The sequence below is a fragment of the Aspergillus ruber genome (genome assembly GCF_000600275.1).
Source record: "Aspergillus ruber CBS 135680 unplaced genomic scaffold scaffold00001, whole genome shotgun sequence".
In the NCBI taxonomy this organism is placed as follows: domain Eukaryota; kingdom Fungi; phylum Ascomycota; class Eurotiomycetes; order Eurotiales; family Aspergillaceae; genus Aspergillus; species Aspergillus ruber.
Window position 1 is genome coordinate 805,230 of NW_024467297.1, and position 16,076 is coordinate 821,305.

At 51.2% G+C, this 16,076-nt stretch overlaps 7 protein-coding genes across 7 annotated transcripts; 3 read left to right on the forward strand and 4 right to left on the reverse strand.

The window, feature by feature from the left end:
* Window positions 1–124: 124 nt before the first annotated feature.
* EURHEDRAFT_382732 (NAD(P)-binding protein) lies at window positions 125–1,405 on the reverse strand (the record flags this gene model as incomplete). The annotated part of the gene is made up of 3 exons (XM_040779545.1): window positions 125–211; window positions 289–837; window positions 914–1,405. The coding sequence occupies 3 exons, from the start codon at window positions 1,403–1,405 to the stop codon at window positions 149–151; spliced, it is 1,104 nt and encodes a 367-aa protein (XP_040643358.1). The 3' UTR covers window positions 125–148.
* Window positions 1,406–1,568: 163 nt separating this feature from the next.
* EURHEDRAFT_407663 (mitochondrial 37S ribosomal protein uS8m) lies at window positions 1,569–2,587 on the reverse strand. The gene is made up of 2 exons (XM_040780624.1): window positions 2,545–2,587; window positions 1,569–2,480 (listed from the first exon to the last, which is right to left on the reverse strand). Exon 2 carries the CDS (start codon window positions 2,418–2,420, stop codon window positions 1,908–1,910), a length of 513 nt encoding a protein of 170 aa, XP_040643359.1. The 5' UTR covers window positions 2,421–2,480; window positions 2,545–2,587; the 3' UTR covers window positions 1,569–1,907.
* A 211-nt stretch (window positions 2,588–2,798) lies between these two features.
* EURHEDRAFT_407664 (uncharacterized protein) lies at window positions 2,799–4,974 on the forward strand. Its single transcript, XM_040780625.1, has 3 exons — window positions 2,799–2,905; window positions 2,969–3,135; window positions 3,186–4,974. Exons 1-3 carry the CDS (start codon window positions 2,868–2,870, stop codon window positions 4,664–4,666), a joined length of 1,686 nt encoding a protein of 561 aa, XP_040643360.1. The 5' UTR covers window positions 2,799–2,867; the 3' UTR covers window positions 4,667–4,974.
* Window positions 4,975–8,313: 3,339 nt separating this feature from the next.
* lysB (homoisocitrate dehydrogenase lysB) lies at window positions 8,314–9,715 on the forward strand. The gene is made up of 4 exons (XM_040780626.1): window positions 8,314–8,369; window positions 8,424–8,464; window positions 8,535–8,704; window positions 8,758–9,715. The coding sequence occupies exons 1-4, from the start codon at window positions 8,342–8,344 to the stop codon at window positions 9,599–9,601; spliced, it is 1,083 nt and encodes a 360-aa protein (XP_040643361.1). The 5' UTR covers window positions 8,314–8,341; the 3' UTR covers window positions 9,602–9,715.
* Window positions 9,675–10,839, reverse strand: EURHEDRAFT_527612 (DUF1769 domain-containing protein; the record flags this gene model as incomplete). Its single annotated transcript, XM_040787025.1, has 4 exons — window positions 9,675–9,916; window positions 9,985–10,503; window positions 10,572–10,724; window positions 10,785–10,839. 4 exons carry the CDS (start codon window positions 10,837–10,839, stop codon window positions 9,675–9,677), a joined length of 969 nt encoding a protein of 322 aa, XP_040643362.1.
* A 232-nt stretch (window positions 10,840–11,071) lies between these two features.
* EURHEDRAFT_382738 (uncharacterized protein) lies at window positions 11,072–14,005 on the reverse strand. Its single transcript, XM_040779546.1, has 3 exons — window positions 13,938–14,005; window positions 13,690–13,870; window positions 11,072–13,630 (listed from the first exon to the last, which is right to left on the reverse strand). The coding sequence occupies exon 3, from the start codon at window positions 13,591–13,593 to the stop codon at window positions 11,212–11,214; it is 2,382 nt and encodes a 793-aa protein (XP_040643363.1). The 5' UTR covers window positions 13,594–13,630; window positions 13,690–13,870; window positions 13,938–14,005; the 3' UTR covers window positions 11,072–11,211.
* Window positions 14,006–14,331: 326 nt separating this feature from the next.
* Window positions 14,332–15,751, forward strand: EURHEDRAFT_446032 (F-box protein; the record flags this gene model as incomplete). The annotated part of the gene is made up of 2 exons (XM_040783566.1): window positions 14,332–15,568; window positions 15,630–15,751. The coding sequence occupies 2 exons, from the start codon at window positions 14,332–14,334 to the stop codon at window positions 15,749–15,751; spliced, it is 1,359 nt and encodes a 452-aa protein (XP_040643364.1).
* Between the last annotated feature and the right edge of the window lie 325 nt (window positions 15,752–16,076).

Here is a 16,076-nt window from a genome sequence, read left to right on the forward strand (position 1 = left end):
AAAAAAAAAAAAAAAAAAAAAAAAAAAAAAAAAAAAAAAAAAGAAAAGAAAAAGCCATAGGCTCATATAATTCCATGAGCAATGTCGCTTCATTATTCGCCGTGCATTGTTTTTTATTCAAAAACCGGAGCTTTTCCATGCTCGATATTCATCGTTGCTTCTTATCACTCACTGGCGTTGGTAATTCGATCCCATTTCGCCGCGCATAATCCTACATATACATAAAACCAATAGTCAGAAAAAGAGAAATCCCGCAGATTCAAGAAGCGCATTGAAACACAGTCTCACCTCACAACTCAGCCGGATAGCCTCCTCGATTCCCACCCGAGCTTCGTATCCCAGGATCCGCCTCGCCTTGCCTCCGCTTGCATACCGAACAGAACATGCATCGCCTACACTCCCACGGCTAAGGGTCGTCGACGACCCAGACACCCAGGTCGACATCTCACATAGCCAACCAGCTAGATACGCCATGCACCGGGGAATGTGGATCTCAAAGAGTGGGGTGTGGCCGAACTGGGCCCAGATGGCCAGGCAGAAGTCGCGAAAGGTGATGGGCTCGTTGTTTTGGATGAAAAAGGCCTCGCCGGCCGCAGTCCGTGAGGAGATAAGGTTCTCTGCTGCCAAGACATGCGCGTCCCCTATGTTGGTCACGTAGGTGACGTCCCACAGGTTGTAGCCGTCTCCAATTATAAATGGGGTTTCACATTTGGAGATGCAGTTGTGGATGGGCGGGAGGAGTTGAGGGTCTCCGGGGCCGCATAGCACGGAGGGTCGGAGGGAGCAAGTGGCCATTGTGCTACTGTTGGCTTCGAGAACTATTCTTTCTGCCGCAGCCTGTTTCAGGAGTGATTAGCAAGGCCCGACCCGCGATTGCCATGGTAAGAGATCTGAATGGGTAGAGTGAAACAACCTTGGACTCTCCGTAGATTAGCGACGACGACGGTATCGGCCATTGTTCATCGATGTTCTCGTATGGCGTGCTCATATCATCCGTCACAACGCAGCAAGTACTCGTGTAGACAAATCCTTTGACTCCAGCTTGTCTTGCAGCATCCAACATGTTCCTGGTCCCTTCGATATTTGTCTTTCGCACCAGTTGTTCTAGCCTTCTCCCAAACCGCTCGCTAAGACCTGGGACAATACCCGCTGTATGAATGACGATTTCCGGTCTGGCCTGCTGAAGCGCATTGTAAACGGTATCATAGACGGTGACGTCTGCTTGGGTGAATGCGACATTGTCGGGCAATTCGTGGGTGCTATTGGGAGGAGAACAGTCCAGGACAGTGATGGTACACTTCGGATGTTGTTCTGCGACAGCTCGAGCGATGGCGGACCCCACAAACCCAGTCCCGCCAGATATGAGGATATTTCGCAGTGGAGGTTTTTCTCTTGTATGGTGCATTATCGAAGGCGTAGTTGAACGTTGTTGATGTTGGATATAGGTTATGCGACGGAGGGGAGCCGCGGTTCCGCAATCCATTAAATCCCCGAACAGGGCAAACAGAATGCAACCACAGCAAACGACTACAGCAGTCAATTGAGTATCTCTCAAAAATCAATAGACATTGCGATAAAATTTCAGTTGATTTCATTCAGTGCTCGAATTCACTGATAGATTGGCAGCATCTGTCATTGTATTCATACACATTCTCTGTACATACAGAGAGCCAAGGACAAGCGCAGAGAGTAACGGACAAGAAAAAAAGGGCACTTCACGTTATCATACTATACACAGTCCCAGGTATCCACCCAAGTCGCAAAAAAGAACAATCCATAAGCTCGAAACATGACATGGGAGACGTTTCGACTGACCGAACTCCGGAATGAATGCAAACACGACAGCCATAAAAGACAACGAGAATCAGAAGAGGAAAACAAAACGAAGTCATGAGCCTTCCCCAGCTCTAGAGCACTCTGCAAAGCACCAATCCACCGACTTTCTTCTCCACACACTCTCTTGCTTCCATGATCCCCCGATCTGTGGAAAGGTAGAGAGATTCCCCAGGCGACCTGATTCCATCAACGTAGTCACTCGCCTCTCCATTGACCACCCGGCGGAGGGCCCGAAGGTCCAGGTTGATCCTCCGAGTGGGCTTGCTGATCGGAACCATCTTGCCTAACACAGAGTCACTTTGCCAGTACTTCAGGCCCAGCCATAGTCTTCTCGAGGCAATGTTTTTCTGTGTCACGGGCTCAAGCTCTTGCACGGTATCGTTGACGGCTGGGGTACCCAGGAGGAGATGCGGCGGGGGAGGTGCCTTTCCGCCGCGGACAACGGAGGAGAGGAAGCCGTCGTTCTGGAGGGCGAGTGAAAGACTCAGATGCATTTTCGTGTTGGGAATCGATGTGAGACCAAGGCGGGCCTTGGTGGCATTGTTCAAATGCGAGCAGACATGGGCGAGGTGGACGAGGGACATTGTGACGGTTCAATTGGCATCCGAGGCCTGAGGGATTGCGGGGGTGTTGGGTTGTCTGGGCTGTCTCCAAATAGCGATTAGCAATTTTAGCAGGCGGCCAATTAGCCGGAGGGCAAATACTCACCGAAATCCCAGTGTAAAAGCTGCCGTCAAACTGTCAATCGCTGTATATCAACAACACACACGGAGCAAGATTCGGAGAGAGGATGAAATTTCCCGGACCGAAGTTGATCCGGGCGATGTATAGCAGCAGCAAATCACATGCCGTATCAGCTCCATCACAAGCGCCGAGCATTAGTCCCGGCGCTTCGAGGACAACGCTGAGAGGCTGATGGGAAATGGTGCGAAGACGGAAGTTAACAAGTATTTAAGGATAGGTGAGTCTCCCCTCATCTCTGTTGTTTCGTCAGTAAACAACTGCTGGAGGATACATACTGCTATACAATCATGCCTCCATTACAAGGTGAAGAGCGAATGCTGACTGTGTGAGTACCAACAGACGAGAGGAGTAAATGCAGCTTATTCTGACAATATTGGACTTGTACTAGCTTCGCGGACGTCCATTCCTACTTCACAGAGCCTACTCCCAAACCCATCCATCATCGATTCGATAAGGGCTCATATCTCTACATCTACCACGATGCTGCTCAGCACAAGTCCCGGATTGAGGTCGCCAATAACCCCGGAACGCCTTTCCAGGATGCATTCAATGGAGGTAGGTGAAACCACTTGTTTAAATGGCTGTGCTTGTGCTGACATCCACAGCGCTGGACCGTATCCATATAGACCATTCCACTCGTTTCCCCACTCTCTGCACCGTGACAGTCGATGGACCAGATCCCAATCCTCAAGCGTTTCCTCCTCCGCCCAATCCCGCTAGTCTCTATGAATGGCGATTGCCCAGCAGCGACCAGAACGATCTCTTCCGCCTGCACACGCTGGACGTGTATTTCTGGACGCAGGAAGACGTCGACCAGTTCCTAGATGTAATGGAGCACATATTGTCCCCATCGCAAATTGCATCAGACAGACACCCGCAGCTGGAGAACCACAGTCACGAAGAGGATCATAACAACATCAGTTCAGTGGTACAGCAGCTCGAGAACGTCGCTGTGACAGACCCGGCCTATCAAAACGGCCAGACGCGAAATTCTCGAACTGAAGCGTTCCCAACATCGAACACAACGCCGGTGCATATTGGAATGAGCACCTTCCCGCCTCCCCCTCCATCAGCAACATTACCTCCTGCGCCCGCTGCTGCTACTCCGAGCATTAGCCCGACCCAGCAAGCAACGCCTTGCTCCCAACCATCAGCAGAGCAACACAATCAAGAACCCGCACAAGGCGCACCGCTTCCATACAACCCCGCCGCACCAGCCGCCCCGGAACCCATCCAGCACCGCGAAAAGACCCCACCCCCGGCAGACGGCGTAGACGGGACCGGCCTACAAGCGGCTGTGGCAGCCGACCATGGCATCCCATACACGCCCCCATCACAAACCCCAGGCGCCTTCGCACCCCCTCCAACACAGCCTCTGCCCTATTCAATGCCTGGAAGCTACGCATCCCCACCACCCAGCGCTGGATTACCTCCAAGTAGTGCGCCTGGTCTGACACACTCCGGGTCCCTCTCTTCCCGCTCCTCATCCGTCCAAAGTCCCCCGGGGGCGTCACTCATGCCCGCATACGCGGCTAGTCCATCATCCCCGTTCTTCCCCGGAAATGTACAACAACCGCAACAAGCCAGCAGGACGGGATCCCTTTCTTTTGCGCCCCCTCCTCAATCTCAACCCCAGTCCCAGGTTCAGCTCCAGGCTCAGCCCCAGGCCCAAGCTCAAACCCAAGACCCCAACTCATACCTCCAACTTCAGCAACTCCAGCAACAATATCTCTACAACTCTCAAAATCCTCAAGCCCAACTCCAGCTCCAACTCCAACTCCAGCAACAGCAACAACAACTTCAACAGAAACAGCAGCAGCAACAGCTCGCCCCCGCCGCACAAATCGGAGCCTTTTCTATCCCCAATACCAATGAACATGATCCCAATGCTCATCTCTACGCAGCACAACAACAGTTACAGCTACAGCAGCTACAGCAGCTACAGCAGCAGCAGCCGCAACAGCAAACGCTCTCAAAGGGCGCCGATTCCGCGCCCACGCAGAAATCGGGCAAATTGGAGAATCGTGCTGCGAGGGTTGAGAGTGGGGTTAATCGGTTTTTGAAGAAGTTGGAGAAGAGATTGTAAACGTAGGACTTTGGTTCTGGGTTTTGTTTATACGTATATCAGATTGTGATTTTTCCTGTGAATATGATAGGATGGTATAGTAATGCATGAGTATGATACCCTAAGTTGTACGTGACCTTGTAGAAATGTAAACAAAGCGAAACTATCTGAAATGTATAATTCAATGCTAACCTAACTACCTACAGTGCAAATATGAACAAGAAAGGAGATGAATCAATATCCACAAACTGTACCACTGTACAAACCCAATGAAATCATCCAAATAACATATCTCCATTCACAAATTGACAAGTAAAACAGTAAAAAGGAACCAACATAGCACAAGAAAACCAAACAACTACCTAATCAACCAACCAACACGGTCCGATAAGACCTTGGCACCGTCCTGTGCAACGAAGATAATCCGACAATATGTAGACCAAGAATGAAGAAGAGAAGAAAATGCTCAGATATGCAAAGATGAAAGATGCGATAAGCGCTCCAAGAAAAAACACAACTCCGCACTGGTAAATGCTCCGACAGTCCGATGCAGTCGGTTGGTCCGAACAAAAAACAGAAGGTATTTGAAGAGAAAAAGACATCGCGGTCAGAAATAGATGAGGTCATCTGGCGTCGCGATCGTAAGGGTATAAGGGGAAAAGAAAAGAAAGCTAAAAGAAGAACGAGCAAGGAAATAACGAAGAACCTCAGGAATCCCTCCAACAAGGATCTTCAGTTGTCAAGTAGTTTATTTGTTCTCGACATCGACGTTAGCTGCCGGAGCAACCTCGGTGTTCTCAGTTGAGTTCTCCGCCGAAGTGTCAACAAGAGGTTCAGTGATAGGTTCTTTGGCTTCAGATGCGGCATCGGGGACGGTTGGCTCAACAGTGACCTCCTCAGGGATAGAAGGGGTGTCCACGGCCTGTTCAGTGGGCTCCTCGGGCTTGGCTTCAGCAGAGGTTTCGGCGGGCGCCTCTGCGGAAGGCTTCGACTCGGCCGGGGCATCGTTAGACTCGGTCACAGGTTCCTCAGCAAAAGGCCCCTGAGCAGGGGGTGCTTCGGCAATTTCCGTGGGCTCCTTCGACTCCTGGGGCTCCTCAACAGGCTGAGCAGGCTCCTCAGGGATAGACTCTGCGGGCTTCTTGGTAATCTCCTCTGTCGAAATAGCCTCACTGTTCTCGCCCTTAGACTTAGCTGGCGCTTTGGCTGCGGGCTTGGCTTCCTGGATCTTCGAGTGAACATTGGTCTTAGGCACGACTCTTTTTGTGGCTTGGGTCGGCTTGGATCCTTTGGGAGGGCTCTTGAAGTCCGCTTTTTCTTGTGTCTTGCTAGCAGAGCTGGCGGTTGGGCGCATCATGCGAGCCAGGAACCCTTCGTCAACCGGCTTGGAACTGGCACTGCTTGCTCGCGAACCTGGCCGTTCGCTAGATGACTGGCTCTGCGGCGACCCACGAGGTGTTTTGCGAACGCTGGAAGCGGTTGGGGTAGAGGAACGCGCGCTAGCTCCATTCTTCAAGGTAGACGGCTTGCGCGACGCAGTCGAGGTAGTAGTTGATGTTACTGTCGCCTTCGATTTAGCTGCCTGGGTTGATGCAGTGGCAGCGGCAGGGACACGAGCAGGCCTGGTAGGCGACTTGGTTGCAGGCTTGGTGGTGGTGTTCGACGCGCGAGAGGCGGTGGTTGTCTTGGTCGCATCACGCGCGGGGGTTGCTGAAGGACGACTAGGTCGCGAGGGCGCCTTGGTGGTGGTATTCAGAGTTGTGCGGCTTGGCTTGGAGGCGGCGCTCTTAGTCGGCTCATTAGAGGCAGCGGGCTTAGTTGTGCGAGTAGCGGGTTTGGCCGGCGAGGTCTCCGTGCGCACTTTGCTGGATGATCTTGCGGGGGACGATTTGGCGGTAGTGGACTGACGAGAGCTCAATGGCTGCTTAGTGACAATATTGGCTGGTTTCCGAGACGACTCGTCAGTAGTAGGCGCAGCTGGGCCATTCGATGCAGGCTGCGCCTCCCGCGCGGGGGCGGGTTTATCATCTGATGCCGGCGCATTGTTAGCCTTGGCTGTTGGAGATTTGGCATTTTGCGGCGATGCGGTTCCTGATTCCTGCTTCGAGGCTGCAGACTCTGCAGGAGTGGCGATACCTAGACCACTGGCTGTCGTTGGAGAAGTCGATTCCGCGCTCTTCTGGCTGCCGGCAGTATCCAGATCCTCCGAATTGAAGCTCCTGACGCGAGCGGGAGAAGAGGGAAGGTCACTCGAGGTCCGCGATTGAGCAGTCTTGTCAACAGCCACGAAGCTCGCGCGAACCTTGGAAAGCGGCCTCGCGGAACCAGAGTTCTCGGAAGTGGGAGATCGACCGCGGGAGGGTGGAGACGAGACGTTGGTTTGGTTACTGTTGCTGTTGCTGTTGTTTTCGAATCTGGCCAGCAGGCTCCGGACACCTGGATGAGCCATGGTTGCTTCTCAGTTGAGTTATGCGATGGGGATGACGCGATTATCAGGAGAGGAGCTGAACCTCGGATGAGGTCAGTCAGGGGAGATCCGCAGTATCCGTGGACGATGTCGCACTACTTTTGCTGTTGAATCGCGCTATTCAGAGCAGATAGAAGGTCAAAAGAGGCCAGTTCGTAGAGGCCAGATCGCAAGATAAGTGCCAGGGGAGGGGCTGACTGGTCGCGTTGATATAGGAGGGGAATGGAGGAGGGGAGTGGGATGGAAGCAGACTGAATGGCTGAATGAATGGATGAAAGTAAAGTCAATGAGACAGTCTCGTTGGTAGATTCAGTGGTGAAGAGAGCATGATAAAGACGGAGTAAATTGAAAGAAGAAGGGAGGTAGAGGAGGCGAAGAGGGAGGAAGAGAAGAGAGAGGGCGAAGTGGAAGGCTGACGGGGAAAACGCCTCAGGCAACGGTTTCAGGGGTCAACGGCGGATCCGGAGTCTACTCCATACTCAGTGTGTGATGACTACTACTTTCTCCTACAAGTGCAGTCAAACTCAGACTAACTGCTCGGAGATGAAACTATTAAGGAGATTCAGTCTGTGCCCCCCCTACAGCTCCGGGGAATTCAACGCACATCCGGAGTATACAAAAGACTATGTAGACTATTCTGTGCGATTCAATGTATCTTTCTGGAATATAGCTGATTCACACTTCTAGCAGCCTTCTAGAGGCGATCCGAGGCGGAATCATCCTGGATATTCTCCTAGTCTGCTCCATTTCGGGACGTTATGCCAATCCCCCCTGATATTAATGCGCAATCAATCTCCGACAGCCCTCGGTCTCAGGACAGACCTCAGACACCTCGGGACACTTTCAGTCCTCTGCTATGTGCTTTAATACAAGCATGGACATGCGAGATTACAAGAATGCTGATCGCATTACTTGCATCGATCTTGCATTGTTCGTTGTCAGTCAGAACGAGTTACAGTTCAATAGACATCCCTATTGATGCCATATGCTATCCCTTACAGCGCATAGACAGCAGGGGAATTCACCCGCAATAATAACCAATGCATTGGCTGAAGCCAAAAATCAATACAATCAGTTTCTCAGCTCTCAAATCTCAAATCCTTAATTGTCTAAACATGTAATCCCATCTATACAGCGGATCAACATTGCTCCGCCGGCTACAAAACCCGCATCCGCAATCGGAGCAAGAAAACGGCCTCATCCAGCACCACCATAGTCAAAATAAGAAAATGGCTGCTGCCAGGACTCTTCGCATCGGTCAATTGCTCTCGTTCTCCTTTCAATTGGACTTTCACTGATATCTCCTTGCAGGTCTCATCCCCGGTGACGGTATCGGACGGGAAGTCATTCCGGTATGCAATAATTTCGGAGGGGCAGAGTGAAGGCACAAATGAAGCTTACAATGTCAATTGCAATCGATAGGCCGGCCGTCGGGTCCTTGAATCACTTCCCTCGTCGCTGAACCTCAAGTTCAGCTTCGTCGAGTTGGACGCCGGTTACGACCACTTCAAGAGCACCGGTACCGCTCTCCCCGACAAGACCGTGGATGTCCTAAAGAAGGAATGTGACGGTGCTCTGTTCGGAGCTGTCAGGTGGGTATATCAGTCTTCAATTGCAGCTGTATCTGCATGCTAACTCCCTGCAGCTCCCCCAGCACCAAGGTTGCCGGCTACTCCTCGCCCATCGTCGCCCTCCGCAAGAAGCTCGACCTCTACGCCAACGTCCGCCCCGTCAAGACCACCTCCGGCGAAAGCGGCCGCGACCCCATCGACCTGGTCATCGTCCGCGAGAACACTGAGGATCTCTATGTCAAGGAGGAAACCACCAAGGACACCCCCAACGGCAAGGTTGCCGAGGCTATCAAGCGTATCTCCGAGAGCGCCTCGTCGCGCATCTCCACCATCGCCGGTGAAATCGCCCTGCGCCGCCAGAAGATCCGCGATGTGGCCCCTGCCAACGCCACCCGCTCGCAGCCCATGTTGACCATTACGCACAAGTCGAACGTGCTCTCGCAAACGGACGGTTTGTTCCGTGAGACCGCGCGCAAGGCTCTTGCCGCTGAGCGCTTCTCGTCGATCCGCGTTGAGGAGCAGATTGTCGACTCGATGGTTTACAAGCTCTTCCGCCAGCCCGAGTACTACGATGTGATTGTCGCTCCTAACCTGTACGGTGACATTCTGTCCGACGGTGCTGCTGCTCTCGTTGGCAGTCTAGGTCTTGTGCCTAGTGCTAACGTTGGTGACGGTTTTGCTATTGGTGAGCCGTGCCACGGTTCTGCTCCTGACATTGAGGGCAAGGGCATTGCCAACCCCATTGCTACTTTACGCAGTGTTGCGCTGATGCTTGAGTTCTTGGGTGAGGAGAACGCCGCTGCTAAGATCTACACCGCTGTCGACGCCAACCTGGACGAGGGCAAGTTCTTGTCTCCTGACATGGGTGGCAAGGCTACCACTCAACAGGTCATGGATGATGTGCTCAAGAGATTCTAAATCAGTCTTGACCTATAGAATGTAAATGCGTTACCTGTTTAGCTCATTCTTCTCATTGCATCTAGTGCAGTTACTATGCTTCCCAACCAACCTTCCCCAAGTTCTCATCCTTTTCCTTCGTTTCCGTAGTCCCTTCTTCAGCCTCCTTTATATGGTCCTTCTCCTGCTCCGTCCCAACCAGAACAAGAGTAAACAATATAACAAGGTAAACCTCCCCTGTCTCCCGATTCTTCAGAACATACCGCAGATCATGATTCCTCTCATCCACATACTTAATAGCATGAAGCGTAAACCCAGGCAACCGCAACGAGAAATCTACTAGGGTTAGCACACATCTATCACATCACTTATAACCCAAGGAAGAAGAAGGTGGAGGGAAATACCGTTAAAAACCAAATACGGATTCCCAAATCCAATCTGATAAACCCTCCCCTCCTCAAACACAAACCCCTTCCTCTCTTCCTCCCCCTGAAAAAATTTCATCCTCTCCCCCGCCTCCCCAGGCACCTTACACCTCTCCCTCTGTTCCCTCGCATCACCCCCCTCATCCCCCTCCTGCACAACAACCCCATTAACCCTCGGCACCTCATCCCCACTCTTCACCTTTCTCCCAACCCGGAACTGATTCCACGATGCCAACGCAGGGCTGAATAAATACGGTTTATCCGCGTACGCGTCGCCATCCATGGACGGGTCGATGGACCATTTTACCAGTCTGAGGGCGGTATTGAAGCCGGGGGGTAGGCGATCGCGGATGGGGCGGTCGAAGTCGTGGCCAAAGAGGAGGGCGTTGCCGTTGACCGGTTTTTTGAAGATTATGCTGAAGGTTAGGGAGTATTGATCTGTTGTGTGGGACGGGTGGGTGAAGATGGGGTGGGTTGTTGGGGAGGTGTCGGGGTAGCCTATTATATTTGCGTTAACATTCTATCTGGTATTTGAGGGCCTAGCTAGGGACGGGACAGGGAGGTACCGTTATAATCCTGGATCCTAACAGCCAAGCTCACCGTCGCAAGGTCATTGTCTATGCGTACCGTTTCGTCGCCGTTCACGGGAACCAATTGGTGCGTTGATGGGTCATATTGAGTGCCTGCTGTAACTTTGAGTCGGTATTTCTTGTGCTGCGCTTGTTCGAAGAGTTCGCCTGATGTCGCTGATGTGTTGGATTTGGAGGCGCTGCTGGAACGGCGTCGACTGGGGGTTAGGCGGCTGTGGGAGGTTGAGCGGGAGCGTGAGGCCATTGTATACGAGGATAATGTATGAGTGTACAGTATAGGAAATCGACTTGGGCGTCTGTTTTTCGTGTTATATCGGGTGGGCAAAGTATCTTGTGTTCGTTAGTTTGCAGGTCGTCCAAGATATATACAGCCAAAGAGATACCACTCACAATGTCGTATATACTGGTATACTGAAATATAATTGATCAAGGTAGCTTAGAATAATACAATTGAGCATTCCAACACTTTAATATTAGGCAAGTTTATGAAAGTTGATGTGACGCCCATCGACGTCATCGCGGGAACCAATGATCGAAGCAATGTATTAACCCTATTATGATACAACCCAAGAACGGTAGTAAAAAGAAAAATAATATAGCAAATATGCCAAGCAGATTAAAGATATGCCGGGTCTGAAGGCAAAATATCCGAATTGAAACCACTCGGTTCATCGTCCAAATCGTCCGTGAGAATTCCAACCCCACTATCCATTGGCCTTCGGTGCTTGCCTCGACCAATATCAATGTTCACATGTCGCGACATGCTGACCGGAGTGATGGGCTCGCTACCTGTAACCGAACTATCCGACCGAAGCTCCTTTGTTTTCAGTAGTTCATATTTGGAAGACCGGACCTTGGCCTTGCGACGCTCCGCATTGGCGGTTTCCTTCATCATGGCAAATGACCGCTCTTGATCCGCAACCCATCGGTTAATGAGATTGTCGCGCTCTTCAACCTCAAGCTGCAATTGCTCCTCCAGCACGGCATTGCTGTGACCAAGCTTCTCTGCTTCGGCCTGGGCTTCTTCGAGTGCTGTGTTGAGCCCTGAAATGCGTACATTCATTGTCCCAATCTCCTGTTCGTGATGCTGGCGCTGTTCCGCAGTCTTTTGCTCAAGGCCCGTGATGACCGACTGGTGTCCTTTTTCGAGCCTCTCAATTTCTTGCCTATGATTCTGAAGCTGCCTTGCACTCTCCCGTTTGAGGATGGTGATTTCGTCGGAAGCCGACTGACGTTCCTTTGTGAGAGATTCTATCGAGGCCATCAAATCACAAGTGCGAATGCGATTATGCTCAATGGTCTGACTTAGTTCGCGAATATATGTGTCACGCCTTTCAACCTTGGACTCGGCTGCGCGGCGGGCTTTCTCTTCGCCAGAAAGTTTGCTTTCTAATTTTGATGCCTGCTGGATGTGTTGATTTTTGCTGGCAGTGTTCTCTTCTTCCAAGCTGCTAACGAGTGCTTCCAGATTCTTGACATCCTCGCGATACTGTTCAAGTGCTGCGTTCAATCTCTGGATTCCAAAGTCTTTTTTCTCTCCCTCTTGTTCCATCTCCCGCATCCGCATCCGCATGTGGAGCATGTCCTTTGCCGAAATCTCTAGGTCCTGGGCCTTCTTCGTCGCGGTTTCATACCGAACCGACAACTCATTAAACTGGCCTCTAAGTGCTTGTTCGCGGCCTAGGGCTCCATCATGATCCGCACGTTCATTGCTCAAGTCTTTCACGAGCGATTCCACACGCTTCACTAATGCGCCAAGTGTGGACTTCCCGTCATGCAAACCCGTTTCCCCTGGCACTGCACGTTCGAGCTCGCTGCGTGCTGTATGGAACCGTGAGCTCATCTCCGAGAGGATTTCGCCCGTGCTGCTCCCAGAGAAGCCAAACGTCGACAGCTCCTGCTTTGCTGATTCCAGTGAGCTAGTAGCATCAGAGGCACGAGCAAGGGCAGAAGTAAGAGTAGGAACGATCCGGTCAAAGAAGTCGGGTGGCGGAGACGACTGGCGAAGATTATTTGCAGAGGCAGTATCATCAAGAGAAGTGACGTTAGCGTGCCACGCATCGAAGAGGTTCTTTTTCTCCTTTCTAGCGGCCTCAAGGTCCAGCTTAAGGCGGCGAAGCTCAGCTTCCTGGTGATAATCGGGTAACTGCGCTTGGATGGAAGAATCGACACCAGGAGCTGTATTTTCAAGCAGCGAAAAGCCATCAGGGATAGTAGGTTGATACTCAACACCTCGAATATCGGGCGAATCAGACAGAAAAACTGTGTCTCCATCCATACCAGTGTCGTCAAGTATGATAGTATCGCCGTTCGTAAGTTCGGATTGTGCATTGGTATCTTGGGCAGATGAAAACGAAATCTTCTGTCGAAGTCGACTAGTCTCCGCTTCCAGGTCTTCGATGTTCTTTGACGCCTCTAACGAGAGTTCCTCCTGAGCAGGGGATTGGTCACCATCAGAAGCACCCGAGTTCTTCGCAGTCTCCAGTTCTTGCCTTAGCAGTTCTCTCTCCTGCAATAGAAATCGCAGTTTCTTTTCATAACTGGCAGCATCGCGCTTTTCTCGCTCAATATGATTAATTTCGTTACTGAGACCCATCCGGCCAATCCTCCGCTGTACCCGGGAATCCAAAGCTTGACGCAAGGGTGTGAACTGCACCACCCGCTGTGTGTCTTTTCGCGAAACAGGAGTTGACCGTCGTCGGCGACTTGGAGTACCCGGCGCAGAGCCCGTACCCCCTCCGTCAAATGAAGTGCGCATCATAGCAGGCGTCAAACCTGTGGAAGGTCCAGAATCCGAGAAACGGACCTTCTTCCTGCTCTCTGGTGTAATAGTACTCGCGCTCTTCGATACATTTGCTCGCTTTCCAGACCGGCTCCGACTTCTGGTACGTAACGCTGGGGATTCTGTGGCGCCGGCGTTGGAGATGGAACTAATGCGTCGCTTTCTCGGGCTCCGCCTGAGCTCCATAGCTCTCGCTGTAGTCGCGGTTGTTCCCATATTTGTATATTGATAGGACCAGTACTCAGATAAAGATCTGAAGGTGCGATGTCAATATGCATGCAAGCAGTATGTAAATCTAGAGGGGTAACTGACAGGTCAAATAAGTCGACACGGTTTTGTCTATTTTCTCATCCAAGACATAATAAACAAACAATATATGCAGCTCCTTGCAGAGAGAAGGCGAAATAATGGTGTTGAATAAAGTGAAATGAAGAGTTAGAGCAGACAATAATTCCCAAAGGGGAAGCTTTGCAGGCAGCAGGAGGCACCTTCCCTTTTAGGACGCGTTAGGCGTCACCACATTTTTGCTGGGTAAACAATGTCATGTGACTGTCACTTACTATCTCAGGATATAATGCTTGTTATTCAAGCGTGGCAGGTACAAATGCATACAAGCACAAAGTATTCCACCTCAACATGCTCTCATGGATTTCGAGTTGTTTAGACCGATGAGAAATGTCTTATCTTATCAATCCGACCGTGCTCCCCACGTCCACCAACACGGTTGGATAGCCATACGACTACACACACAAACACTTCCAAGTATGCATTCTCTCTATGCAAATTGAACTGCTCTGAGATGTCTCGCTGACTGTTTGCTTTAGACCGTCGCACGGTATTGGCGGATGATGTCATCTGTTCCCCTCCTAGCGGATAATCAACTACCGGGAAGACAGAAAGAAGCGTCCTCTTCAACCACACGATCTGGCAAAGTGTTGACATAGTTAAAATACAATGGAAACAAACATCGAGCTGGGCTCGAATGACGATGCGGTTCCTGGCATAGAGGGGAATCTCTCATCAACCGAAGAGCTCTCACCCAATTCAGAATCTCGACTACTCCAACTACCTCCAGAACTCTTACAGCAGATACTATCCGAACTCTCAGTCCTGGACCTCACACGAACATCTCGCACCTGCCGCAGCTTAGCCGAACACGCTTCCAATAACCTCCTATGGGCCGATCTGCTGAATGCCCACCTACCTTTCAAAATCCACGACCCCGGACCATTTGCCTCGTTCCGCAGTCTCTACGCAGCATATTATCCTTGCTGGTTTATCCCTCGGAATAAGGTCTGGTTCGCGGACACGGAGCACACGGGAAACTTGATATTGGCGCGGTATGATAACCGACGGGGCGTCGTTGAGGCTTATCGAGTGGTAGCGGAACGAAGGAACCACGCTTTTCAGATTTGGGAGTGGAACCCGGATGTCATTATTCAGTCGTTCAATCCCAAAGTCAGTCTTTGGTTGGATGATCCGGTGTTGTTTTTGAAGAATACACCGTCTGCTGAAGGGCCACCGCGCACGCCGCAGTATCTGAATGGGGAGACCCGTATGCCTATGGCACTAGAGTATCACTACGTCTTCAACTCGTTTTCTCTATGTTCGAACAAACCTCCGAACCTGGAAATGGCCGTAGATCAGAAGTGGCCACCGCCAAACATCCCTAGTGACCAGCGGGTTTATCGAGATATGGATGAAGGTTTGTCGGAACGGGACGAACCGCCACGGCATATCGAGGGTATCTCTGAAATCGCATTTCGCATTCGACGATGGGCGCACTTCCGTCTAGGGATGCCGTTTTTCACCGCCGGGAATGGTGAAAGCCTTACGACCTTTGCGACGCTGGATCCTTGTCTATACACACCAACGAAAGAAAAACCGTACCAGGGTATATGGGTTGGAGACTACTCGGCCCATGGGTGCGAGTTCTTACTTTTCCTCCAGCGTGACACTACAGACGCCTCTACGGCATCAGCGGAAACGGAAAACACCGAGTGGATCCCGCATGGCCGTTTGGAAGCAATCAAACTTACAGGGGACCCGAATGTTCCTCGGGGTGAGATATCTTTCGCAGTTGAAGATATCGGACAAGGCGGGTTCGTTCGGATTGCGAACGACTCGCTCTTCCGGAACGCACGAGTCGTCCGGAGCGAGGGCCATGTTGCTGGGTTAGGTTTTCGAGATGGTAAGCCGGAGTACTCCGTTCTCCGTCCTGATAATAGTTCAACTATGGCTGACATACACAGATACTTGGCTACCTTCTCAGCTTATTCTCGAATCTACCGATTGCGTGGCCCATTACTGGGAATCAATGGGCCATATTTCGTATTTTCGACGTGTGGATATCGACGCCCTACTTCAGACATGATACGTTTTCATGATATACCCTTTTTCTGCATTGGACACTGCATTTTGGGCGTCATGGTCTGATTCTGCACGTTAGCTTACTTCCGGACCTAAATACTTTACTCTATAGCATCGATATGCACATGGCAGAAAAGATAAAACATATTAGTTGAGGTTTGTACTTGATGCTTGCCATAACAAGTCTGGAATACTGCAACAAATAAAGAAAATAGGTATCATAGTCGAAATTCCTAAACGCCCGCATTCAGAAGACCTCAGGTTCATCACTCATAGCCCTCTGCCGTGGCATCGAGGGCAACCCTATCCATATACACCAACAAAGGAAA